Here is a 27,967-nt window from a genome sequence, read left to right as displayed (position 1 = left end):
GATGGAATGAAAAGCAGCAGAATATCCCACTCCAAAATATACCTCTTTGGCATAAGGATTATTTTGAACTGATTATTATTATTATTTTTTAAGAAACAGCAGACACAGGAGAAGCTCCAAAAAAGAGCTGAATTTACCCTTTTCTAAGGGAAATCTCCATTGATTATGTTATCTTCCTCTCTGTACCAGGAAGAGAATGACTCTAAATCACAAAATTCATCCATGAAGAAGGTGCTGGCTTAAATCTGCATAACAACCTTACCCTGTTTACTGTGTCTTTCCTGATAACCTCCTGTAACTGTCCCCGCTAGTTCCCAACATCTTTCTTTTGTCTTTAGCTGAAGATAGTATTTCAAGCGATGGATTGGGCCATTTCAGGGTATTTTACTCAGTTTTCATGGGTATCTCCCATGTATACGTGATATATATGTGTTAATAAACTTCTGTGTGTTTTTCTCTATTTAATCTGTCTTTTATTACAAGGGGTCTGATCACAGAACCTAGAAGGGTAAAGGAAAATTACTATTCATAATAGTAAGAGGTATTAATGCTAGAACTGTTAATAAAAAGAGAGTGTGTGTATTTCTCAGAGTTCTTCTAGTTTCAGGATCAGCCACAACTTTCTCCTTAGGATCAGGAGAGGTTAAAAGGTAATATGACAACATTAAGCAAAATATTAGTTGCTGTTGTTTATTTTTAGAAAAGACCAAATGGAGTAAAGATGCCCTCTAGTGAAAGGTCAGGTACATTTTACAATCAAACTGAAAGAACAGAAAATCTATTCACAATTACAAGGCAATTGCAATGTGGAGCTTTTGCTTTCTTTCTGAACAATAAAATCAACAACAGAATTAATAAATTAATTCCTTTACGTAATAAATTATATTCTCATTCATATGTTCTTCCCGAATGAATTTTATTTATTTTAATTACTTCTAAGTTGTTTTGTTCTGTAAATACGAATAACCAAATTGTCATTAGGTCAAGGAAATCTGTTGTTTCCTATTTTGAAAAAAAAAGAAAGGGTCACTCTTTATTGACAAATATACTCTTTCTCACAAGTTTATAAATATTGACTTGTTCAACAGATAATCTGAATGTGTTATCAGAATTTGCTTTAATTTTATAAAAGAAATATTTGAGAGAAAGTAAATTGCAAAGTTATCAAAAGATCTAATGATAAAGAGCTTCCCTGGTGGCCCAGTGGTGAAGAGTCTGCGAAAGCAGGAGACAGGGGTTTGATCCCTGATCTGAGAATATCTCACATACCGTGGCGCATCTAAACCTGTGTGCTACAATTGTTGAGCCTGTGTTCTAGAGCCAGTGGGCCACAATTACGAGCCCACATGCCACAACTACTGAGGCTCACACACCCTAGAGACCCTGCACTGCGACAAGAGAAGCCACCACAATGAGAAGCCCATGCAGCAGAACGACAGAGTAGCCTCCCATCTCCGCAACTAGAGAGAAGTCCATGCAGCGCTGAAGACCCAGAACAGCCAGAGATAAAGAAAAAAAGAAAGTTACCTAAAGCAAAAAGATCTAATGACAAATCTCTAGAAAAATAAGATGTTGACAGAAATTCTTATTTTATGACTTTCAGGGTCAAGGTGCTTGAGAAAGAGATAAAAGAATAAAGGGACTGTGTGTAGAGTTAATGGGCACGGGGAGCAGGAGATTATGCTCTCAGAGGCCAGCCCAGAGTCTTGTTCACAGTGAAAATCAATAAACATTGTTGATTGGAGGTGAGACAAGTTGTTCCCTAACAAACTGAAATAAAATCTCTTCTGGATGAATTGCTAAGATGGTTGGCAAATGCCAAAATTCAGTGTTCCATTGATTTAAAACTGTCCTGTAAGACTTACAGGCTGACAGTCCCTTGGCTATGACAAAAGGAATACTAAAATACAATGGTGAAAATGTGATCTTTTCAACAAAAGGTTCTGAATTTATTGGATGTCCATCTGCACACACACAAAAATTAATCTTAGCTTCTACCTTATACCTTAAAGAAAAATCAGTTCCAAGTGGATTGCAGATCTTAATGTGAAAGGTAAAACATCAGAGCTTTGAGAAGAAAACACGGCCACCTCAGGGATTGCAGATATTTCTCAAACTGGATGTGAACAGCACTAACGACAAAGCAAAAGACCGTACTAACTGAAAATTAAGAACTTCTCTACTTAAAAACACCACTAGAAGACCTATGCAATATGTATGTTCCATAAAGGACTTTTATCAAGAATACGTAAAGAATTCCTACAAATCAATAGAGAAATGAACACAGATGAAAAATGACTTAAAATTAATAGGGACTTTACCAAAAAAAGATATTCTACTGATCAATAAACTTATGAAAATGTGTTCAACTTTCTTAGTCATCAGGGAAAGAAAACATTAAATCACAATGTGATAGCACTATGACCAGAGGTATCCTGGTAAATGTTCGACATTTGGCTTTCTAGAAGGAGGAAAAGTGTGTATGTGTGTGTGTCACAAATTGACAAATAATAAAATATACAAGATATACTCTTTACTGTAATTTCCATACAGCCAATTGATTCTTACAGAATTCTTTCTGATTTTTGCTGAACTTTTGCATCCTTATCTAAGGCTGTAATTCAACCATGCTTTAATAATTTTTTTAGCTATTCACAAGATACCAACTACATACATGAAACTTTTAAGTTTAATCTGCATTATTAATATTTCCCCCATCACTTTCTGAAGTCTATATAAATCAAGCCCTGATTAGTGGCATGTCCCAGTTTTCATAGTATAAATATTCCACTGTGGTCAACCTCAAGCTACCTAGAAGATATTGCTAAAGAGATGCATATAATATTATGTATTATATAGTATTTCCATCATATGGATAACATTACTATAAATAAACTCAATAGCATAGAATGATAGTCAAATGTAGTACAGTAAGAGGTGATAAATTTTGAATACTTTTGTTTTAACATAACTTATTTATGTTTATGTAAGTTAATTTTTACTAATGGTTATTTTTAACAACCAGTTGTCAAAATTACTACCAATTTAACCTTTGGTCCCTGAGAGCTGGTCTGAGCCAACTCTGACATACCTTTGAACCTACCAGAATGAAAAGATAGCCAATACTACATGAGCTCTATGACAATTAATTCCTAGATAAATCCCCAACAGAAATGAACACCTAGGTTCATCAAAGACATGTATAAGAATGTTCATAGCAGCACTATTCATAATAGCCCTGAATGAAAAGCAACGTCAAAGTCCATCAATAATAGAGTAGATAAATAAATCATGTAATATTCAATGAGAATGAACACACTATTGTTACATGTACCAACATGGATGAATCTCATAAATGTGAAATAAACCAGAGTGAAATAAGCCAGACCCAAATGTACACATGGGCTTTCCTGATGGTTCAGACAGTGAAGAATCCGCCCACAATGCGGGAGACCTGGGTTCAATCTCTGGGTTGGGAAGATCCCCTGGAGGAGGGCATGGCAACCCACTCCAGTATCCTTGCCTGGAGAATCCCCATGGACAGAGGAGCCTGGTTGGCTACAGTCCATGGGGTCATAAAGAGTCAGACACAACTAAGCATAGCATAGCAAAAGAATACATGCTGTTTGTTTCCATTTATATAAATTCAAAGAGACGAAAGTAGTCTACAGGGTCAAAGTCAGGAGAATGGGTTAAGGGCGCGAGGGAGACTACCGGTTTTCTGCCTGTGTTCTTTTTCTCTGCTGGCACGGTCTCCATAGTTGTGTCCAGTTTGTGAAAACTCATTAAACTGTACCACTTAAGATCCGTGTGACTTTCCGTGGATGTCGCATTTCAGGGTTTAAAACATTAAAAGAAAAAACTCTACTCCCTAGATTTAAAAAGGCAAAACTGACCTAACTGATAATTCCAGGGTAATATTAAGTTGGCTAATTTAATTATCTATAACTGAAGGAGTTGTTTAGTCGCCAAGTCACGTCTGACTCTTTGCAAACTCCATGGACTGTAGCCTCGCTAGGCTCCTCTGTCCATGGGATTTTCCAGGCAAGGATACTGGAGTGGACTGCCTTTTCCTTCTCCAGGGGGTCTTCCTGACCCAGGGATCGAACCCAAGTGTCCTGCTTAGCAGGTAGAGTCTTTATCACTGTGAGCCACATGGGAAGGCCACGCAAGGAGTAGGGGAGTAGAAACCAGAAGGTTAATTAATGGAGTCCCATTGTCTCATCATGAAAGCCTCTGAAAGAATTTTTATTCATGACTCAATACTTTCTACTACAAATAGAAGTGGATTACAAAAGTCAGAAAATTAATGAAACACAAAGGTTACCAAATCTCTATACTAACCTTCAAAATAGCTAAACTCTATGAAGCTATTTTATAACAGAGAGTAATATATCCCCAAATAATTTACTTGGTCCTTGAAAATACGACTCTGTTAAGAGTCATATAGCCTTTTAAAGATTTTTCAAAGACATGATAACCTTTTTTTCCCCATTTGGCCTGGATCCACAGAGAGAAAACAGCCACAAGCCAATAAAATAAAAAGGAGTACTTCTCAGTAAAAGATATGGGTAAATGGTTAAATGGATGTTGGAAATGGAGTGAGGGCTCCATTAGCCACAAACCCAGTGGAAGGAGCAGATTTTTGTTGAGTAGAAGTTAATTTAACATTGTATGTTGCAGATAAAAATGTTTGCCAGAGATTATTAATTCCTACAGATCTATACCTAGATCTTCAAATTATTTTCAAATTACTTTTGAAAGCTTTCTCCTTCCATATCACAAAATCACATACAAAAATACATTAGACTCTGTTGCTACTGGAAGACTCTCCTTCTAGAAGCTTTACTGCTACAGCACATTTCACATTTCATAAATTTTGATGTCTGTTTTGCCCTAGACTTTCCTTTCTATGTGAGTTATTTAGCAGAACTTAGTTTAAGGTTATGTGATACGTCTAAAAGAGTACTCATTTTAGATGGACGTGATAGAAATCTTTTCTTGAAGGTTCATTCATTACATTTTGTAAGGATAAGAACCATAACTGAGTATCAGTTTCACCATAAATCTACCCATCTCCTTTGCAAAGAGTCTATTATCAGCAAATCAGTGAACTGGGAATTATTTTAGACATTTAGCTCTGCACACACACCAACTTGACAAATGTGAATAATAGGCTCACACTGACTGGACAGTCAGAAGCAGACAACACTTGGGTAAATCAAACACGGCTTACGTATTTGAAGGTGCGGCATGAAGTCAGAACAGATTAGCTGGGCAGTAGAGGCATCAACTCTCATTTCCTATTAACAGTCAGAAGTGCTTTTACTTGAGAACCCATCAAGGGGGCCACACGAGCAGACACACAGTTGGGGATGGTAAGTCTGAGCAAATGAGGCTCCCATCAGACCTTTAAGACTAGGACTGTCAGACCTAGTCTCATATACATAATGCTAAAGCAGTCCAGGATGTCTTGGTCTTGCTTGGGTACATGCTGGAGGCAACTGCACCCTGGCCAGGTATACCACAACCATCAGGGAATCATAGGACACACGCCAGATTTGCAGGAGTACATCGTACTCATATTGTTTGTTTAATCACTAAGTCATGTCTGACTCTTTTGTGACCCCATGGGCTGTAGCCTGCCAAGCTCCTCTGTCCGTGGGATTTCCCAGGCAAGAGCACTGGACTGGGTTGCCATTTCCTTCTCCAATATAGTACTTGTACTGCTAAATAAACTCTTTGTTTATTGCTTTTAACCCCTCCAAACTATGACAGCATGGGCTGGATGTAATTCTGAACTCCATGCCATGGAACCAGAGTACTGGGTAATCTGTTACCCATATGGCTCTGGGAGTCATGCTAAAGCACCCTTGGACCAGTTTTAGGATCCAATCAACAAGTCCAGAGTTACTTATGTTGACAAGGAATCATGAGATTAAACAAGGAAAAAAAGACTGCAAAATACATGCCCTAGCCATAGACTATCCAATCACGTAGTCACTAAACATTGCAAGACAATTTTCTACATCATTATTTTTTTTTAAACTTTCTATGTTGCCTTGGGGTATAGCCAATTAACAATGCTGCGATAGTTTCAGGTGAACGGTGAAGGACTCAGCCATACATATACATATATCTATTCTCTCCCAAACTCCCCTCCCGTCCAGCCTGCCACATAACACTGGGCAGAGTTCTATATGCTATACAGTAGGTTCTTGCTGGTTATACATTTTAAATACAGCAGTGTGTACATGTACATCCCAAACTCCCTCACTATTCCTTCCACCATTCCTTCCCCCAGCAACCAAAAGTTCATTCTCTAAGTCTATGAGTCTGTTTCTGTTTTTTAAGTTCATTTGCGTCTTTTCTTTTTAGATTCCACATATAAGGGATGTCATATATCTGTCCTTCTCTGTCTGACTTACTTCACTCTATATCATTATTTTATATGTGCTTTTATCTTGCTTATTTTTGTTGCCTTCTAAACCTATTTATTGAAATGTGAGGAGGTTTCTATTTAGCCATCCTCCATCATCTGGGGGCATCCTTTTACCAGGTGGAACATCCATTTGCTTTGGATGGTGTCCCTCCTTTCAACTCAGTTTTGAATAATAGGATGCCAAACTGCAGTGCCACGATGAGATCCCAGCAGTTTGGGCTCATCATTGGCTTAATCCATGACTTTTATTTTTTTTTTTGGCTGCACTGGGTCTTTGTCATAGTGCTCAGGTTTTTCATTGCAGTGTCTTCTCTTGTTGCGGAGCACAGGCTCTAGGGTGCCTGGGCTGCAATAGTTGTGGTGCACAGGCTTCGTTGCCTCATGCCATGTGGAATCTTCCCAGACCTGGGATTGATGTCTCCTGCGTTGGCAAGCAGATTCTTCATCATTGGACCACCAGGGAAGCCCCCATGGCATTTGAATCAGAGAAGAATTGCTAGATGTTACACATCTCTGCCTAAAGCTTAATCTACCTTAACCACTCTGTCACGCTGAAACCCTTACTCACCCTGGATGGTTCCACTGAGGCAGAGAGCTGATTTAGACCAGGAGCCAGGCTCAAACCCTGGCTTTAACAACTACTACACTTGTGATCGCCAGTAAGTCCCATGGGGCTCCAGTTTGTTTTCCTCACCAGTGAAGTGGGATCTAATCTATTCCACTTTATGAGTTTGCAGCAACAGTGTAGAGAATGCTTGTAACTTTGCCTTAAACAGTGCTTGACACATAGTCTGTGATCGATAAACATAAATTGAGTCTAAATCTGACAGTTTAGTCTCTTGAAATATCACATGTGCAAAAAATTGTTTATTGTGTATAGATTTTACTGACATGGATGGGTTTTACTGAAAAGTCTCTAAACTTCAGCAATAAATTCATCACTAGGATTTTAGAAGATAAGTTTGTTGTGTTCTGAACAGATGTAAAAGTGCCTGCAGCTAAAAGCATTTCCTTGTATGTGAAATTAAGACTTGCAGCTACATGCCAAGCAACTCATGAATCAATATCATATTCTGGGCCACCACATACCCTCTTAGAAGCTTTTTGAAAAAATTAGTAAGTGTAACCAAGAATTTGTTGAACTCAAGTAAATTTTCACTGAGCTGTTTGATTTGCTCAGTCTGTTAGATGGATTAAAGGTTATTAGTGAGGGACCGTCATTGACAGTGCTGCTGATGGATTAGCAAGCAGAGAGACTGCGCAGTAATGAAGAGAAAGAAAACCACTCCATACAGGGATTAAGATTTTAATTGGTTTCTCAAGGCACTTACAGACTCTATTCAAGAGCTAGTTCTGAAATTTAAAAGAATATTGGAAGGCTGCAGTCATGACCACTTAGGGCTTTCTGTTTTACATTCACAAATATTAATCGACAACATCGCCACTGTCTAAAAATAGCCCAGCAAACATTTACCAAGAATATCTGGCTATTAGACTTCTTAACTGAATGCACCCAACTGTGTAAATTTTGGCAATGAATGTGAAAATTGCTAAGCTGGTATAGGGATTCTAAACTTGGAAAGGGCAAAGGTAGGAGAGTAGGAGGTAGTTCTTGGAAAATTAGCATGAATAGGACTGGACTACAGTGGTCAGTGGCTCACACTCCCTGTGCATCTTTAGTTACTGCCCAGTCTTAATCTGCTCACATGATGTAGGCTCTGCTGATTACAGGTGCCAGCCCTTAACTTCTGAGTTAATGATGCAAAGAATCAAGGACGGCAGGAAGCCTCATTATGGCCACACAGAGTTCCTAGGGAAGCAGGGACTGAGGTTCTAGCAGCAATAGCGGTATCTGCAGGGCAGGCTGCAGTGTAGATACTGCGATAGTGGTATCTATGTGGTTTTGACTGGACATGTTGGCTCTGCTGTGTGATTTCGGGTGGTGTTCCTGGCTGCCTGGCCCTCAGTCTTGTCTTTCACCTTCCTTTGGATTCAGGGGCCTCTCAAGAGCATGTCACAAATTCCTTTTGCTAACTAAGCCAGAGTCAATTTCTCATGCTTATAATTAAGAACATAGTATTTCATTTGAAAAGCCCCTGATGTTGGGAAAGATCGAAGGCAGGAGGAAAAGGGGACGAAAGAGGATGACATAGTTAGATGGCATCACTGACTCAGTGGACATGAGTTTGGGTAAACTCTAGGAGCTGGTGATGGACAGGGAGGCCTGGTGTGCTGTGGTTCATGGGGTCACAAAGAGTCGGACACGACTGAGTGACTGAACTGAACTGAACTGATTACATGATAAAGCTATTCATTCAATTTTTTAAAAGCCAATGTTAGAATATCAAAAATCCCCATGAACTGGATTTGTGATGGTACATCACTTCGAGTCATCCCTTATAAACTATAAGCTCCTGGGAATTTCCTGGTGGTCCAGGGGTTAGGACTCTCTGCTTTCACTGCCGTAGCCAGGGTTCAATCCTTGGTCAGGGAACTAAAATTCCACAAGCCACGTGGTGTTGCTAAATACATAAATGAATAAATAGCAAACTTGTTCATAAACAAAGTGGGGGAAAAGAAATATGAACATAATTCATACAAGTTGGGTTTCTTCATTTTCTCCCAGCATCCTATCTTTTTAAAAGAGTATTTTAACAGAGTAATAATTATTAAGTATTCTTTAACAAATTGTTACAGGATCAAAGAAAAGACAAAGCTTAGGGGTAAAATGGCTGGGTCATAGTGCACACCTAGTTTGCCTGAATCCCTGACATAACATGCTGATGGGAGAATGTATATTCCATAATATTTAGAACAATCAGGTAGCCTGGAGAGAAAGATAAAGGAGACTTTCCCCTTTCGTTCTTTTAACACTTATGCTAATTAGTAAATGCTGTTTACTTTGGACAAAACAGGTGCTAACAATCTGAAGAAACTCAAAGAGGTATGGATCACCTGACTGGCCTTCAGGGAAACACATTTATTCATCTTTCAAATGTTTATTAGACTCTCCTATATTAGACCTGATGGATATAAAGATCTGCAAGGTATAGTCCTTGTCTGTTGAGGTTTATGGTTAATAGGAATAATCATCCACATGACTAGAAGCCTGTGTGGCCTTGTGACACACAGACACCTATTAGATATATGTATATATATTTTTTAGCTTATTTATTTTTGGTTAACGTTTTAAGCATGTACAACCAATTACCATAACCTGTGGTATTTTCAAAAGCTTGATACTCATTTGCATGTCTTGAGTGCATAGACTTAAGCAGTATATAATATAATCAGAAAGTTAGAAATAAACTCATAAAGGCAAAGGTATGTTCCCAAAGGTGGCATGTACATTAATTAAATCAGGCATCTAAAATTATGACCAAAATTTTTTTAAAATGTAGAAATGTAAAATTACACTTTTTTAAAAAATGAAGAGATTATCTATGCACTTTAAAAATCAAGTGTGTTTTATATCAGAGACAGAAGACAGATATAGGATTGCACTCTTCAAAGCCAATTACCTAAGATTTTTCTTGTTACCTAAACAATAGCGATGGCATTAGAGGAAACTTACTCCTTGGAAGGAAAGTTATGACCAACCTAGATAGCATATTAAAAAGCAGAGACATTACTTTGTCAACAAAGGTCTGTCTAATCAAAGCTATGGTTTTTCCAGTGGTCATGTATGGATGTGAGAGTTGGACTGTAAGAAAGCTGAGCACCAAAAAATTGATGCTTTTGATCTATGGTGTTGGAGAAGACTCTTGAGAGTCCCTTGGACTGCAAGGAGATCCAACCAGTCCATCCTAAAGAAGATCAGTCCTGGGTGTTCATTGGAAGGACTGATGCTGAAGCTGAAACTCCAATACTTTGGCCACCTGATGTGAAGAGTTGACTCATTGGAAAAGACCCTGATGCTGGAGGGGTTGGGGGCAGGAGGAGACGGGGATGACAGAGGATGAGATGGCTGGATGGCATCACCGACTCGATGGGCATGAGTTTGAGTAAACTCCGAGAGCTGGTGATAGACAGGGAGGCCTGGTGTGCTGTGGTTCATGGGGTCGCAAAGAGTCAGACATGACTGAGCGACTGAACTGAACTGAACTGAACACCTGCATTTTAATTGCCAATCTAGCATTAAGGTAGTTCTGCAAAAATGTAACGCAGTTGAAAGACTTCCAATCTCCAAATCAAAAACCTGAGAGGCCCAGATTAAAGTATGGAATACTGCAGATAAAAATAAAGATACAATTGGTTTACTGAATGGAATCAAACATAGCTGACATTTCTCTGAACCTTGGAACTACTAAATTTCATTTCTCTAAATATTTCCATTATTTTTTTCTTAGTGGCATGAATTATCTCAAATAGCTTACAAAGTTATTCTCTACAAAGCACTCTTGTTTGCTGCTGTTCAGATAGAACAAAAACTTTTCTGCATTAACAATTTATGTATTTTTGTTATAAGATTTTATCATGATGGATAGCTAACAATTTTTTCACTAAAACAAAACAGTAAAATATTTTTGTTCTATCAGCACTGCATCTTAACCATGTTACATTAAATACAAAGAACCAATATCTTATTTGGCTATGATATATTGATATATTGAGTTGGAAGAAAACTATAATTCTCCTGTGCTTCTCTTTATTCTCACACTGCTGTCACATTCATAACATGCCTGACACGTCTGGTCACAAAATGTGAAGGTTTTTTCCCTACACCAAGCAATTCTCCAGGAAACCAGGTGGATTGATGATTTAATTCACCGTGGCACTGTCTACATGGAGAGAGTGTCAGATTCCACTAGTTAAGGGCTCAATCCCACAAGACTGCTCCCAACTTACTCCAGATATCAGTCCTAAGTCCCTGGGTCTCTAGGTTACCCACAACTTCTGACTTGGCTACAAACAGGAGGTTCTCACAGCTTTCTCCTTGCTGTGGTGTGCTAAGTCGCTTCAGTTGTGTTCAACTCTTTGCAACCCTATGGATTGCTACTTGCCAGGCTCCTCTGTCTGTGGGATTCTCCAGGCAAGAATACTGGAGTGGATTGCCATGCCCTTCTCCAAGCTCTCTCCTTAGGTATTATTAATTTACAAAAGTGGCTCACTGAACTCGGGGAAACACGTTTACCAGTTTATTAAAGCATACAATAAAGGATATAGATGAACAGCTAGATGAAGACATACACAGGGTAAAACCTGGAAGGGTCCTAAGCACAGGAGCTTCTGTCCCCATGAAGTGGAGCGTGTCCACCTACCGGTGTGTGGGTGTTCACCCCCCTGGAAGCTCTGTGAGCCCCTAACTATTGGGATTTTATGGAGGCTTCCTCATGTAGCCATGGTCAATTGCTAAATCCATTTCCAGTCCCTCTCCCCTCTCTGGAGGATGGGAGGTAGAGATGAAAATTCAGAAATTCTAATCATGGCTTGGTCTTTCTGGCGATCATCCTTCATGCAGGAGCCAGCCAGGAGCCCACCCAGAGTCTCCTAGAGAAAAGTTGCTGCTTGTGCTCTTACCACTTAGGAATTTACAAAGGTTTCAGGAGTCCTGTGTCAGGGATTTGAGATAAAGACCAAATATATATTTCTTATTATATGGCAAAATATCACAGATATATTTTAAATCTCTTATTAGAGAGAAAGCCTGGGAAGAAAATGCAGAATTTCTTGAAGTTTAAAGGTTGAAGAACCCCCAAAGACAAAATCCAATCAAGTGGTTCAGCAGCCTAGAGGGAGGTTAAAGACATGTAAACTTCTTAAGACCTGAGCCAGAATGGGCTTCCCCTCTTTCTAGGTATTGTACTGATGACAACCTGAAATTATAGTGGCGTGATCACAGTTCAGGTATACAAAAATGGAGTTGGGTGGCCATGTCCCTAAACTACTGAGACAGGTCCCTTAAACTACTGAGAATTGGACATTCTTTAAACTGTACCACATCCAGGCACACAACTAGCAGTTGCATTTAAAACAAACCCAGCCAACTGCAATCTTATGTTCTCAAGGTCTCTCCTTATAGCTAGGCAACCATTTCAGACCTCAACCAATCCGTACTTAACAATCACCCTTACTTCTTGCCAGCTCCAATTATAATTCTTAGTAAGCAACTCATGTAATTAACTGTAACCCTGCAGTTTTTGCCTTTATCAGTCTCTCTCATTTTGTAGTCTGGCAGAACACAATTCAAGTGCATCCTGGATCTGTGTGTTCTGGGAGGCAGTCCTAACAAATCCCAAATGAATATTTTTAAAAATTTCAATCAGGTCTCAGTTTCTAAAATTTAGACTAATGGTACTTTTGCTAAGTAACCCCTCTCTGAGCTTCAGTTCCTTCACCTGGCAAATGGGGATTAAGACCTACTTCATAGGACTGCTGTGAAAATTAAATTTAAACAGTGAGTGTAAAGTGTCTGACTTATAGCAGGTAACTTAACAAATATTTATTCATTTTTCTTTTCCCCTGGAGCTTAAGATCTAGTTGGGATGATCAGTGGTAAAACCACGACGAGGTAAAGAAAAATTCAAGATTTAAGCCACAATTCACATTCTCTGAGGTGGCTGGAGAAGATGATTTTTAATGTCCCTTCCAGCTCTAAACATTGATTATTCTATACGAGCTGTATGAGAAGTGTCACGGGATGGTGCATGATGAATGGGCAGTTGGGAAGTGCAGACAGTAAGAGCTATGAGGTCAAAGAATTGAGTGACTGCCCTGGGCTGGAATGGCTTAGAAAGACCATTAAAAAATTCTGAGCTGTCTGAGCTAGAACAAAAGCCCAATCCAATTAGGAGAATGACTGGCAAGAGTCTGATTATAATACAAACTCAGGCCAAGCTGAGAAGAATAAGAAATAGAAAATATTGTAGAGAAAGGAGAAAGGAAAAGGCAGTGTCAGCAATTGGGTTTCTGAAACAGAGAATATTAAGCAGCTATCCTGCTTTTCATCCTTGTAATAGTCTCATAAGGTAGCTGTAGTGTATTAGTCCTGCTGAGAATCTCCTGTGAGTGAAGAATCTGTTAGAAATGTGTTTGGTGACAAATATTAGAAAATCTGGCCAAAAGCGGCTTACACAAATAAAGTGGTGTGTTTTTTTTCTCCTTCAAGGGAAAGGACTCCTGGGTTGGTGCCACCACATAATAACACAGCCAAGACACAGGCTCTTTCTAGCTCTCTCCTGCCTCACCATCTGCTTGTTGGTCCTTGCCCTTATTGCTCTTTGCCTATGGTCAGAAGGTGGCTTCTGTGCCTCCATGCATCACATTTGCATTTCAGACAATAGGCAGACAAAAGGGCAAAGGAGCAAAGAATGAGGGCAAAATGGCATACCCACTGAGTCTGCGCCTTCTTATTAAGAAAGCTAAAGTTTTCTGGAAGATTGCCCAATAGGCTTCCCCTTGTTATCTGCTGGCCAAATTCCTGTCTCCAGGTTGCTCCTAGTGGTGAAGCGAGAGGGGGAACGGGGATGGGGTTAGTCAGTTGACTGATGATGAGGAAAAGTGTTGAAGCCTTGTGAAAAAAATTACTACAAATTCAATTTCCTTAGTAGTTATCAGGTTATTTAAACTATCTACTTCATTTGGGGTGAGTTGTGGTAGTTTGCGCTTTTTGAGATATTGATCTATTATCATTAAGTCTTCAAATTTTTGTGTGGAATTTTATCATAGTATTCCCTTATCAATATCCAACTATTTGCCAGTTATCAAATTCTTTAAGATATTCAGAAACACTGTATATGTCATCAATTTGTAGTTTCTTGTAGAAATCTTTCTCAGAGTCATCTGATTGCTCCAATCCAGAGTGAAGTCCCCTTTGTACAGCATATAACTATCACCTTGGAATTTTGCTTTCCCCCTATTTCCTGAGTCTCGTGTCTTCCTTTTTCTTGGTTTATATCTACCAGTAACTTCCTCAGAAGGGTGAAACTGAGACTATCTTTATTCAACTCTCACACTTTATTGATAATTCAGTCTAGTATAGAATTCAAGGTTGGAAACAATTTTTCTTCAAAATTTTCAAAGTATGTCTTCATTGTCTTCTTGTATCTGGTGTTGCTATTGAGAAGTCTGAAGCTCTTCTGATCTTGAGCCTCTGTAGACCTGTTTTTTCCTACCTGGAAACTTTTAGGATTTTTTTATCACCAATTGGGAGGCCACGGTTCAACTAACAGAAAAGTATCCTAAAGTAAACCAGCTACCCAGCCCAGAAGTTTTAGAAAATACTTTTATCTAACATCCAAATTTGCCTACATACACTCCCTGTATATCCTTGAAACCTCCCCTGAAATTCTACTTCAGATGATATAAAATGCCCACATAGGCAACGTACGTTTACTTCTAAACAGTTTTGGCAGAAAAATTCTCCCCATCACCTCCAGACTGACTGGTCATTACAAGTACAGTTTTGTGTGTCCTTTGAATTCTTGCTACTGAAGTGAAATAAAAAACAGACACCAAGCATCTTTGAGATCATCTGAGAGGAAGAGGTGAGGAGGCTTTTAGGATGAATGAGACACTGACATGGTAGCAATTACTGGAAAAGAAAGATGAGAGGAAAAAGTTTCATATCCCCAAATTCTTAGTTCTTTGGGGCCCAGTGAAGTTTATTTTTTTTATTTCTTAATTTTGATTGGAGTTTAGTTGATTTACAATGTTGTGTTACTTTCAGGGGTACAGCAAAGGGAACCAGTTACATACATATAATATACCCCTTTTTATATTCTTTCCCCATATAGGTCATTACAGAGCATGGAGTAGAGTTCCCTGTGCTATACAACAGGTCCTTACTAGTTATCTATTTTGTTTTGTTGTTGAAAGTTATTTTGGTACATCTAAACTTGTTCACTTCTATTTTTTCTTTGTTCATCTTCTCTATTAGGATACCTATTTTCCAACTTTGCAAAAGTGGGAAAATTTCTCAAGTATTATTATTTTGATTTTATCATTTTATCTGTTTTTTTTTAAACTGGGATTTTAACAAGTTTATTTGTATTTTTTAAAACTTTTTGTTGAAGTAAAATGCACATGCAGACATATGCATAGATGTTATGGCTGAATGAATTTCACAAAATGAACACTCAAATTTTATTTTGTTTATAATTTATCTTGTAAATTAATAGTAAAGCAAGATCACAAGTGTGATATCTGAAATTCTATACAATGGATGTATCAAATACTAACCATTTCATGCCATTTAACTCAATTGCTGTTAAGGAACTTTGCCTAAGAATGACATAACTCTGTCCATAACAGTTTTTGCAGTTTACTAAACACTTCCTTTTGGAGCTTACAGCTTACTAATATTTCCACGTACCTTATCTTAACCATTTCTCATAACAACTTTATGAGGGACAAACAATTACACAGTTTTAGAAAGAAGGAACCAACAAGGACCTACTGTACAGCACAGGCAACTACGATACTCAATATACTGTAATAACTGATAATGAAAAAGAATCTTAAAAAGAATTCTTTACCACTGAGCCACCGGGAAGCCCATGTATCACACACACATATATATATACATGGGCTTTCTGGTGGCTCAGTGGTAAAGAATCTGCCTGCAATGCAGGAGACATGTGTTCAATGCCTGGGTCAGGAAGATCCTCTGGACAAGGAAATGGCAACCCACTCCAGTATTCTTGCCTGGGAAATCCCATGGACAGAGGAGCCTGGTGGGCTACAGTTCACAGGGTTGCAGGGGTCGCATTTGACTTAGCAGCTAAACAACAACAATATGGATATATAAATGAATCACTTTGTTGTACACTTGAAACTAACATGACACTCTAAATCAACTATATTTCAATAAAAAAAATTTTTTTTTAAAAAGAAGGAAACTGAGGCTCAAAGAGGTGAAGCAATTCCTTGGGGGCAGAGGGTCTAAAAGCCGTGGGACATGAAGCAAGGCCCTGAGAGTCCAGCATGGAAGGGAATTTATGCATGCTCAGTCATGTCTGACCCCATGGACCCACCAAGTTCCTCTATCCTTGATATTTTTCAGGTAAGAATACTGGAGTGGGTTGCCATTTCCTACTTCAGGAAAATCTTCCTGACCAAGGGATTGAACTCGCATCTCTTGCATCTCCTGCATTGCCAAGAGGATTTTTTTTACCACTCCGCCACCTGAGTGGCTCCTGAGAGTCCAGGTCTAGTAGCAGTTCTGTAGACAATTGCTCTTGTGTGAGGCATGCTGTGAGGCGCTTCCTAGATACCCCTTCAGAATGAAGGACTTATTCCTCTACTTATTCCTTATCCCTGCTACTGGTGGAAAACTCTGAGTTTCACCCACTGCTGGGACTCCCTTGGCTGAAGAAGAAACCTCACCCAAGGTTATGCCTTCTTCAGTGGGCAGTCACATCCAATGACTCTTCAATGAACCATGGCCCAGCACCCTGGGGAAAACTGAACAGTCATCTCAGCCTCTGAGCTTCTGGCATTACGGTTGGTGAGGCCTCCATCAGAGCACAGGGCATCAGGGCTTCTCTCCCTACTCAACTATGGGTCCCTTCCTCCCCTTCCACAGGTGTTGATTCTAAGTGTGCTCCATAATAAACCTCTCCTACGCTAATCTCTGGATAATGAGACACATGTGCTATCACATGGTATGAAAATAGCCATACTCTGCACTCGAAAATTCTGTATAGAATTTCACTAACAGCTATTGAGCATTTATTACTTGCTAGGTATACAAGATACTTAAAATTAAGAAAACTTTACTTTTAAACACTTAATTCAATTTGTCTTCAAGAAAAGTGAAAGTGAAAGTCGTGTCAGACTCTTTGTGACCCCTTAGACTATACAGTCCATGGAATTCTCCAGGCCAGAATACTGGAGCAGGTAGCCATTCCCTTCTCCAAGGGATCTTCCCAACCCAGGTCTCCCACATTGCAGGCAGAGTCTTAACCAGCTGAGCCACAAGGGAAGCCCAAGAATATTGAAATGGGTAGCCTAACCCTTCTGCAGCGGATCTTTCTGACCCAGGAATCAAACCAGGGTCTCCAAGAAAGTAATGTTGTAAGCTAAAAGAAAACTGATGAAAATATTTATATTCACCTTAATTGGTCAAGAAAGAGATTTTATGGATTCTGATATAATTTTTTTAATATTTATATCAATGTCATGTTTGTGGTTTGTGGTTACATGCTCCCCCTTGTAATTTGGGAGGGAAAATTTCACAATATCTGGAGCCCTTGAGGGCCTGCAAACGAAGGAGGAAAATGTCCTCAAATCCCTCACAGCAGAGCCCAGTTAGGGGGTGCCAATGTGACTTCCCAACGGGATAGCACATCTACAAAAGGAAAAGTGATGGCGTTACCTTGTGAATCTGAAGAGAACCTGGGAGAAGCTTCTGCTGGCAGCTCATGCCCTTGCTGACATTGAAAACCCAGCTGATGCCAGAATCACGTGCTCCAGGAATGCTGGCCATTCAGCCAAGCTGTGTAAGTTTGCTGCTGCCACGGGAGCTACTTCCATTGTGGGGCGCTTCATCCACTCCTATAAGCATCAGTAACCTGATATAGGCAGCTTCTGCCCTGTCTTCTGTGCTTACAGACCCCAGGGCTGACCACCAGTCTCACAGAGGCGTCTTACAGTAACCCACCTCCTGTTGCGCCAGGTCACACAGACTCTCCCCGGTGCTGTGTGGACACTGCCAACCCCACAGCAAGAGAGGAGCTCCTGGGGTCTGATGTGGCCATGCCGGCCTGGGGATTCTGCGCCTGTGAGGATCCATTTCGGGCACACACTTGTGCGAGGTCAGGTCCTGTCTCTGTTTCACCAGGGATCCTGAAGAGCCTGAAAAGGAGGAGCAGGTGGCGCTGATAAGGCTGAGACTCAGGAGGAATTTCAGGGTGAATGAATCACTCCAGGTCCTGAGTTTATTTCTACTCAACCCCAAGTTGCAGACGGGTCTGCAGGGACAGGGTCTGTAGGCACATGTGGCCTCGGTGCCTGCCGGCAGCTCCTCCTGGAGGACCACAGCGCTCCACCTGCCTCTGAAGGCTGGTCCATAACTGCCGCGGCTCAGGCCACTGACCCAGGAGGAACAACCGCAGTGGGCTTACACGGCTCCTTCACATACTCTTTAACAGAAAATGTAAATAAGGTCGATGGAAAATAAATAGTTTCTTGGAAAAAAAAAAAGAAAGGCCATGAATAAGAATAGCTGATCTGAGCCTCAGATGGGCTGGGAGCCTGGTATAGTGGCACATGGACACAGACTTAGACAAACTGTTGTTTGGGTCCTGGTTCTGCCACTTACTTGCTACAGCACTGTCAACAAGTTACCTAGTTGTTTGGAAATATCAGCCTCACCTATAACACATAAGCTACATGAGGGCAGGGACCATATCTGAGTTGATCTAATGCCTAACAAACCTGGCACTATGGCACTTGGTGACAAATCAAACACACTATGGAAGCAGTGTATTGAGAAAGAAAAAAGGAACAGCTCCAGACATTCAGAACGTGGCTTGTACTCACAGATAGGCCAGAAAAGGAAGATTAGTTCCTGCAAGTCCTGCCAGTTGGCTTGTATGGCCGTGTGCTTAGGAATGTGACAGGTTATGTCCAGGCCAGATCCTGAAGGGTCTTTTTGCTATGCAGAGAAATTTGAATTTTCCATATGGGTAATAATCCAGAGCTGGAAAAGGTCAGTTTTCATTCCAATCCCAAAGAAAGGTGATGCCAAAGAATGCTCAAACTACTGCACAATTGCACTCATCTCACACGCTAGTAAAGTAATACTCCAAATTCTCCAAGCCAGGCTTCAGCAATACATGAACTGTGAACTTTCAGATGTTCAAGCTAATTTTAGAAAAGGCAGAGGAACCAGAGATCAAATTGCCAACATCGTCTGGATCATCAAAAAAGCAAGAGAGTTCCAGAAAAACATCTATTTCTGCTTTATCGACTATGCCAAAGCCTTTGACTGTGTGGATCACAACAAACTGTGGAAAATTCTGAAAGAGATGGGAATACCAGACCACCTGACCTGCCTCTTGAGAAACCTGTAGCAGGTCAGGAAGCAACAGTTAGAACTGGACATGAAACAACAGACTGGTTCCAAATAGGAAAAGGAATACATCAAGGTGAATATTGTCATCCTGCTTATTTAACTTATATGCAGAGTACATCATGAGAAACGCTGGGCTGGAAGACACACAAGCTAGAATCAAGATTGCCGGAAGAATCATCAATAACCTCAGATATGCAGATGACACCACCCTTATAGTTCTTAAGAAGAACTAAAGCGTCTCTTGATGAAAGTGAAAGAGGAGAGTAAAAAGTTGGCTTAAAGGTCAACATTCAGAAAACTAAGATGATGGCATCTGGTCCCATCACTTCATGGCAAACAGATGTGGAAACAGTGGAAACAGTGGCTGACTTTATTTCTCTGGGCTCCAAAATGACTGCGGATGGTGATTGCAGCCATGAAATTAAAAGATGCTTACTCCTTGGAAGGAAAGTTATGAGCCCCCCTACACTACACAGCATATTAAAAAGCAAAGACATTACTTTGCTAACAAAGGTCCGTCTAGTCAAGGCTATGGTTTTTCCAGTGGTCATGTATGGATGTGAGAGTTGGACTATAAAGAAAGCTGAGCGCCAAAGAATTGATGCTTTTGAACTGTGGTGTTGGAGAAGACTCTTGAGAGTCCCTTGGACTGCAAGGAGATCCAACCAGTCCATCCTAAAGGAGATGAGTCCTGGGTGTTCATTAGAAGGACTGATGTTGAAGCTGAAACTCCAATACTTTGGCCACCTGATGGAGAGAGCTGACTCATTTGAAAAGACCCTGGTGCTGAGAAAGATTGAGGGCAGAAGGAGAAGGGGACGACAAAGGATGAGAAGGTTGGATGGCATCACTGACACAATGGACATGGGTTTGGGTGGACTCCAGGGGCTGGTGATGGACAGGGAGGCCTGGCAGGCTGCAGTTCATGGGGTTGCAAAGAGTTGGACACGACTGAGCAACTGAACTGAACTGAATAATCCAGAGCAGAGACGTTTGAAGGATTAAAAGCAGGGGAGTGTAACAAGATCAAACTTATACCTTGGAAGGATGGGGTGTGGAAATAAGGAGAAGGAATGGGGGACTACTTAAGTTCCCTACACAAGACAAGGGAGGCCTTCTCTGATCACAAGGTGACCTTGCTTATTCCTTGAAATTTGGGGTGAGAAGACAGAAAAAAAAATATGGTTGCCCTTTTCAAATATTTGAAATGCTGTCATAGGAAAGAGTGATTAGATTCTTTCTGAGCTGCTCTAGGATCAAGGTATAAAGTCATTAAGTGCACTATTGGGGAGCACTTTCTAATAATGTGCTTCCCCTGGTGGCTGAGATGGTAAAATGTCTGCCTACAATGTAGGAGACTCGGGTTCAACTCCTGTGTCAGGAAGATCCTCTGGAGAAGGAAATGGCAACCCATTCCAGTACTCTTGCCTGGAAAATCCCATGGACAGAGGAGCCTGGTAAGTTACAGTCCATGGGGTCGCAAAGAGTCAGACAGGACTGAGCGATTTTCTTTTCTAATAATGAGTGGTCTTAAACTAACATAGAGTTCACAAATAATTCTTACATTTCTTTCTCATTTATTCAACAAATACTCATTGGAGCGGTTATGATGTGACAGGCATTAGGCATAAAACGGTGAGCAAAACCGACAAAGGCACTGCCCTCGATGGAAGTTACTCTAATTTCTTTGTGTAATGTGGTGCCGTGAACGGATAACTTTCATATAATCATTTAACCAAGAAGCAAGCTCCCAATAGGGATATCTAAATAGTGGCTTCGAGTGAGCTCTGGCCAAGGAAGGATGATAACCCAATAGAAGAGCTGTAGTCTGTGTTAAATCTCAGGACCCACAGGACGAAAGAGCCCCCTAACTTCTCCCTTGGATCCATCCCACCCGTTCGGCCTCCGCTCGGCCCGACGTTCTCCAGCGCCCTCCCCTTCCTCCGCCCCCACCCGCAGCTGTGAGTCTCGTCTCGCGACTCGCGGGATTTCGAACCCTTCTCTCGCGAGATCTGCAGTGTACCGGAGTCAGCTCTGCCGGCGGCTCACTGGGCTACTGAAGCTGGTCTTGCTCCAGATTTTGAGCACGTTTGGGCCCGGCCCAGCGGTGTTAAGTAAGTTCTGGTGGCCGAGCCCCGCGCTGCAGTCTCGGGGGTCTCTGAGAAGAGACCGGGACGGACTCCCTGGTCGTGGGCCGACTTCGGGCCGCTTGGGCGCAGCGTGTGGGCGGCCAGCAGGAGCTCGCATGAGGTCTTACCCGCGGGGTGCGGGGTCAGGTCGGGGTGGGTGGCCCGCAGGCCCGGTGACACCGCCCGCGGACTTCTGCAGTGGGTTCTAAGCGCGTCCGCAGCAGGGTTTGGAGCTGGTGGTGTCCGGGACGGCCCCGGCCGTTTCTGACCCCTTCTTGAGTTTGCCGGGGTTGGCGCCTAAGTGACACCTGAGGTCAGCGCCCAGTTTCGTGGCTCCGAGGGTCGCTTCCTTCTGTTATTAAGGAAATTACTTCTTCCAGAGGTTGCAGGTGGAATGGGTTTTTCTTATTTGTTGCTGTACGAGGCTTGGCTGTCTTATACAGAAAATGCAGAAGGAAGATTTGTATAAAGGGGTGAATAGAAAAATGTCTAAATCTCACTGTTCTCTGTCCTTGAAATCAAGGTGTACAGAAAAATGGAGTATATGACAGAACCTGTCAAGCACACACCTGGACATATGTGAGTCGCGTCCCTTTTCCCCTCTCCCCATTAAATTTAAAAACTTAAAAATGAGTCTTTAAAATTTACTGTGGGGAAAGCTTTTCTTTTAGGGGGGTTCTTTTGTCTTAAGTGGGAAAAATGAAAAGCCTTGTTTCCTGGAAAAAACGAGTTCATTTTTCGCTGGAAAGTTTGTTGTGGTAAATACTGTTTTAAAAGTGTTAAAATAGTCTAGTCTCTGTACATTCTTCTAGATTGGCATCAACCATTGGCCATATGTGGCTTTTTAAATTTCAAGTATGTAGTAAAACTAAGTATTCAGTTCTTCTATAACCCATATTTCAAATCCTCAGTAGTCACGTATGCCTGGTGGCTACCATAGTGGACATTAGTGATTATAGAACTCTTATTTTGGGTAGCATCAATGGTTTTTAAATACTTTCTGTTCCCAATACACCTAGGGTTATGACACTGCCATCAGTTATGCTGATACTCTTCCATCCTTTTTACATTTTGGCAGTCCCGTGCTATATTGAGGCTTTAAAAAATTTTTGCCTGTGGATTATAAAGCTATCTATAGTGCTATTTATAAAGCTATCTATCTACTGCTGATAGTGATTACTATTAGCAGTTATTTAGATTCTCTAGACCCTTTTTTTTTTTTTTTAACCTTTTGTGTGTCAGTCATATTTTGAGGCTTTTTGGAATTGTGGCCATCCTTTTTGTTTTCCTCAATAATCTAAGGTTTTTAAAAATCTAGTGCATCTTTGAAGATTGCTCAAAGTCAGGTTTTTAAAAAGGGCAGAGATACTATGGCCTAACTTGAAGACTGGTTTGTTTGTTAATTTTATTATTTTTTTTAATTGAGGTATAATTGATTTTTCAATGTTGTATTAGTTTCTGCTCTATAGCAGTGTGATCAGTTTTATATATAAACTGTGTGATTCAGTTATATATATATATTTCATATTCTTTTCCATTATGGTTTCTTATAGGATATTGATTATAGTTCCCTGTGCTATACAGTGGGACCTTGTTTATTTTATATATAGTAGTTTGTATCTGCTAATCCCTGTTTGATAGTTTTTTAATCTAACTAGTACACTTATGAAATGTAACTTGGAAAAAATGTATGCTTTATTTAAGCTTGTGCTGCGACTGTGGTGTCCCAATTAGTCCAAATCCTGCTAACATTTGTGTGGCTTGTCTGCGAAGCAAAGTAGACATCAGCCAAGGCATTCCGAAACAAGTCTCTATATCTTTCTGCAAACAATGCCAAAGGTATAGTGTGATACTTTTTTATCCTACTTAAAGTTGAAATTCACATGTAGGAGAGCCATTAGAATATAGTGAGATTAAGATACATATATTAAAGTGCACGTAACTGAGATTTAAGTTTTATTTATGGCGTCAAAGCTAGAGATTATAGAATTTGCAATTTTGTAATGTAATTTTCCTAGTTTTCCCTGCTAATGTGGTAAAGTTAGTATAAAGGGATTGAATCTCTTTTTTTCTGTTAAGGGATTAAAAGGTTTGATATGTATAATTAATACATAAAAGTTCATATTTTCAGGAGTGAGAGCAGATTTTAAAGACATAACTGTTCCAATTACCATGAAGTTTTTGTTTTTCCCTTCAACCACTTGAAGCCATATATGATAAAACCACCTTATATTTAAAAGTTATTTAGCAGTGTGTAAGTAAGGTTTTTCAGTGAACCTTTAAAAGTGAAAATCAGAATATTTACTTAACTAGTATGAACAAAGTATTCACGTAATACATTTAGAAGTATTACGTATTTAACAAACATTTGTTGAGCATTTACTATATGCTAAGCACTGACCTAACTCCATGCTTGGTTGGGATACAAGACTTCAAGTACATATATAAAAGATTTTAATTTAGTCAGGTTTTATATAAGATTTTAAATTTTACAAGTTCAAATTTGAAAATTAAAACTAAGATTCGTGTGTTAGTCGCTCAGTCATGTCTGACTATTTGTGAACCCTTGGCCAGTAGCCCACCATGTTCCTCTCTCCGTGGGATTTCCTAGGCAAGAATACTGGAGTGGGTTGCCATTCCCTTCTCTAGGCATCTTCCCTACCCACTGGTCAAACCTGGGTCTCCTGCATCGCAGGCAGACTCTTTAGTGTCTGAGCCATCAGGGAAGCCTGAAAAGGGATTTGAAGTACGTGAGTAGTCTTGAGCTCTTATTTATACATAGTATTAGGTACTAATTTACATTTTTGTGTGTGTGAGAAATAAGCAGTTCTTAAGCATTTTATTTGTACACCATAAACCATTTTAATGCTATTGTGAGATGAGTTTTCATCCATATTTCAGAACATAGCTTCAGGAAATTCTTTGCATTTTGTCATCGTAATTCTTATTGGTGCTTGAAGTAATAAGACCTTTTAATAAGTTATTACAGATTGACTTTCTCAAATACTCAGAATTTCACCTTTTTAACTAAACTACTGGTCTAATTGAAAGTTTCTGAACCTATTAAAATATATTTGGGTTAAGCGCCTCAGATCAACCTTGAGTATTATTATATCTGGTTAATAATCATTGTTGTGTCTTCATATTTAGGTGGAATTTTTTTTTTTTTTCTGAGAGATACTGAGTTTCAATATGGTACCTTTTCTCCCAGGTATTTTCAGCCACCAGGAACTTGGGTACAGTGTGCATTAGAATCCAGAGATCTTCTTGCTTTGTGTTTGAAAAAAATCAAAGCCCCTCTGAGTAAGGTAGGTCAAATAGCTAAAATCAGTTTTTGTAGGTGTATGTGGGTGTGGGTATGATTTAATGTCTCATTTTCAGATAATCCTTGTATGAGTAGATTTTACAAAATAACTGTTAAATGCTGCTGTTGGTAAGCACACTACTACACATGCTGTTTTCATCTTTAAAGTTGTATATATTCTTTAATGGAAATGAAAGACCTTTTGCTTTAAAAGATTTAGCATAGAATCAAACTTCGTTAATTATTTGAGAACCTCTTTTGTGCAGTAATCTTTTATGAAAATAGATATATACAACCATCACTAAACATAATTTTGGAGGCTATAATAATATTAGGGCTATGGTTTTCAGTTTTTTAAAAAATTTTCATCACTCTCTGGAAGGAAGATACCTGTGCTTATTATTTAAAGTCAGTACATAAACATCTCCAAAAACCAAATAGGGTTTGTTAGTTTAGTTAGCCTCTCTACATAACACTTTGAGTTTTCTTTATGCTAAGCTCTATGAATTATTTCCACCAGCTATGTTTTTAATTGAAATGGACTCTTTTGGTTTGAAGGTCTTCTGATTCTCTTATCCTCTGAAAAAATTTCGTGTAATAGTTCTTTAAAGTTTCTCTCTCTATTTTCCTTATTTCTTTCTGCCTGGAATTCTCATTAGTCAAATGTTGGCCCTACCAGCTTAAGACTTTGTGAAATGCCTTTTTGCCCTTGTATTGTCTTTAATTCTTTTTTTCTGTGTGTTCCTGGCAGTTTCTTTTATCTTCTAATTTTTGTATGAATTTTTTCAGTACTAATAGTTTAAGTTTAGAATTTTTAATGCTCTTGATTCAGTCTGTTGAATATTTCTGAAAGTTTTAATTGTTGTTTTTATACTTTCCTTCTGTTCCCTGATGTGTCTCAAGTTTTTCTCTTTTTTCCCTCCTGGAGTCAGTTTCGTGTGTAATTTGGTCTTTTGCTTTGATTCTTCAGGCTTTTGTCAAATGTTCATTAATAATTCATTAGCATTTCACAGCACCCCACTCCAGTACTCTTGCCTGGATAATCCCATGGACGGAGGAGCCTGGTAGGCTGCAGTCCACGGGGTCGCAAAGAGTCGGACACAACTGAACGACTTCACTTTCACTTTTCACTTTCCTGCATTGGAGAAGGAAATGGCAACCCACTCCAGTGTTCTTGCCTGGAGAATCCTAGGGATGGGATTGCACAGAGTCGGACACGACTGAAGTGACTTAGCAGTAGCAGCAGCATTTCACAGATGTTTATTAAGTGTCAACCTTGTGCCAGTCTGCTTGTGGTGTCAGAAACATGGCAGTAAATGAGAGAGGAAAAATCTCTGCTTAGAGACCTTTTATTTTGGTAGGAGGGGAGGGTGTGGAGTGGGCAGTAAGCAAAATAAATAGGTATATTAAAAATTCTGTGGAGGAAAAATTGAGGAAGGGGATAAAAACTTCTCAGGAAGAGTTGCAATTCAAAATAGAGTGGTTAGAGGAGACCTCATCAGTGAGGTGATCCTGCTGCTGCTGCTGCTAAGTCACGTCAGTCATGTCCGACTCTGTGAGACCCCATAGACGGCAGCCCACCAGCCTCCCCTGTCCCTGGGATTCTCCAGGCAAGAACACTGGAGTGGGTTGCCATTTCCTTCTCCAATGCAGGAAAGGGAAAGTGAAAGTGAAGTCGCTCAGTCATGTCCAACTCCTAGCGACCCCATGGACTGCAGCCTACAATGCTCCTCCATCCATGGGATTTTCCAGGCAAGAGTACTGGAGTGGGGTGCCGTTGCCTTCTCCGATGGTGATACTAGAATAAACATTAAAAGCAGTAAGGGAGGAGGCCACAGTTTAGAGAAGAGCACTATGGGTAGCAAAACAAGTGTAGAGGCCAGGGACCGGAGCATACCTGTATGGTTAGAGTGGAACTGGGAGGGGAAAGCACTTGGGGGTGAACTAGGGAAGACACGGAAAGTCCGGGTAGGTCAGGCCTCATGGGCCCTTTTGCAGACTGGTTTTTACTCTGAGTGGGGCTCCCTTGGTGGCTTAGATGGTAAAGAATCTGCCTGCAATGCAGGTGACCCGGGTTCGATCCCTGGGTCGGGAGGATTCCCTGGAGAAGCGAATGTCAACCCACTTCTATATTCTTGCCTGGAGAATTCCATGTGTTTTAGAATAGATTTGAGGGGGATGGAGGCCTTTAGGAAGTGATCGTAGTAATCATGAGAAATGATATTTGAATCAGTAGTAGAGGTAGTGAGAAGTGGATTGATTCTGGCTCTGTTGTTGAAGGTAGTCAGTAGACTTTATTGATGAAGCTGGATGTATGCTTATGAGTTGAGAGTCAAGGGTGACTTCTGTGGTTCTTGAGCAACCAGGGGGAAGTTGCTGTCAGTGAAGTAGGAAAGACTTCAAAAGGAGGAGGTTAGGTGGGAGAAATCAGAGCTCATCTCAGGTGGTACTTAGCTGTACGTTAGACATGGAAGCAGAAATAGTGGGGAGCTTGATGAATAAGCAAGGGCATGGTCTAGACTGCAGATAATGAATTTGGGGATGTATATGGTATTTAAAGCTATGAAATTGGATGAGATTTCCTAGGGAGTTTAGAGAAGGAGAAATTTGAGGATTGAATCCTAGGATTCTTTGATGATAAACGTTTGAGAAGATGAAAAAACAATCAGTCATTACTTTTCATTAGCTGTTCAGTTCAGTTGCTCAGTCATGTCCAACTCTTTGGGACCCCATGCACCGCAGCACGCCAGGCCTCCCTGTCCATCACTAACTTCTGGAGTCCACCCAAACCCATGTCCTTTGAGTCGGTGATGCCGTCCAGCCATCTCATCCTCTATTGTTCCCTTCTCCTCCTGCCCTCAGTCTTTCCCAGCATCAGGGTCTTTTCCAGTGAGTCAGCTCTTCGCATCAGGTGGCCAAAGGATTGGAGTTTCAGCTTCAACATCAGTCCTTCCAGTGAACACCCAGGACTGATCTCCTGTAGGATGGACTGGTTGGATCTCCTTGAAGTCCAGGGGACTCTCAAGAGTCTTTTCCAACACCACAATTCAAAAGCATCAATTCTTCAGTGCTGA

The 27,967-nt window shown here is 40.3% G+C and overlaps 1 protein-coding gene and 1 pseudogene across 1 annotated transcript in view; both read left to right on the top strand.

Annotated features, from left to right (window-relative positions):
* LOC122444768 overlaps positions 1-18,302 on the top strand; it is a 70,323-nt pseudogene extending 52,021 nt beyond the window's left edge.
* Positions 18,303-21,448: 3,146 nt separating this feature from the next.
* Positions 21,449-27,967, top strand: part of NMD3 (NMD3 ribosome export adaptor) — a 31,628-nt gene continuing 25,109 nt past the window's right edge. Inside the window, exons 1-4 of the mRNA XM_043473836.1 lie at positions 21,449-21,574; positions 22,113-22,168; positions 23,294-23,428; positions 24,801-24,897. Of these exons, the coding sequence (XP_043329771.1) occupies positions 22,125-22,168; positions 23,294-23,428; positions 24,801-24,897 (276 nt within the window). The 5' untranslated portion in view covers positions 21,449-21,574; positions 22,113-22,124. The remainder of the gene's footprint in view (positions 21,575-22,112; positions 22,169-23,293; positions 23,429-24,800; positions 24,898-27,967) is intronic.

Source organism: Cervus canadensis, chromosome 7, assembly GCF_019320065.1.
Source record: "Cervus canadensis isolate Bull #8, Minnesota chromosome 7, ASM1932006v1, whole genome shotgun sequence".
In the NCBI taxonomy this organism is placed as follows: Eukaryota; Metazoa; Chordata; class Mammalia; order Artiodactyla; family Cervidae; genus Cervus; species Cervus canadensis.
Note: the sequence above shows the minus strand (reverse complement) of the source record. Positions and strands in the feature narration are given on the sequence as shown.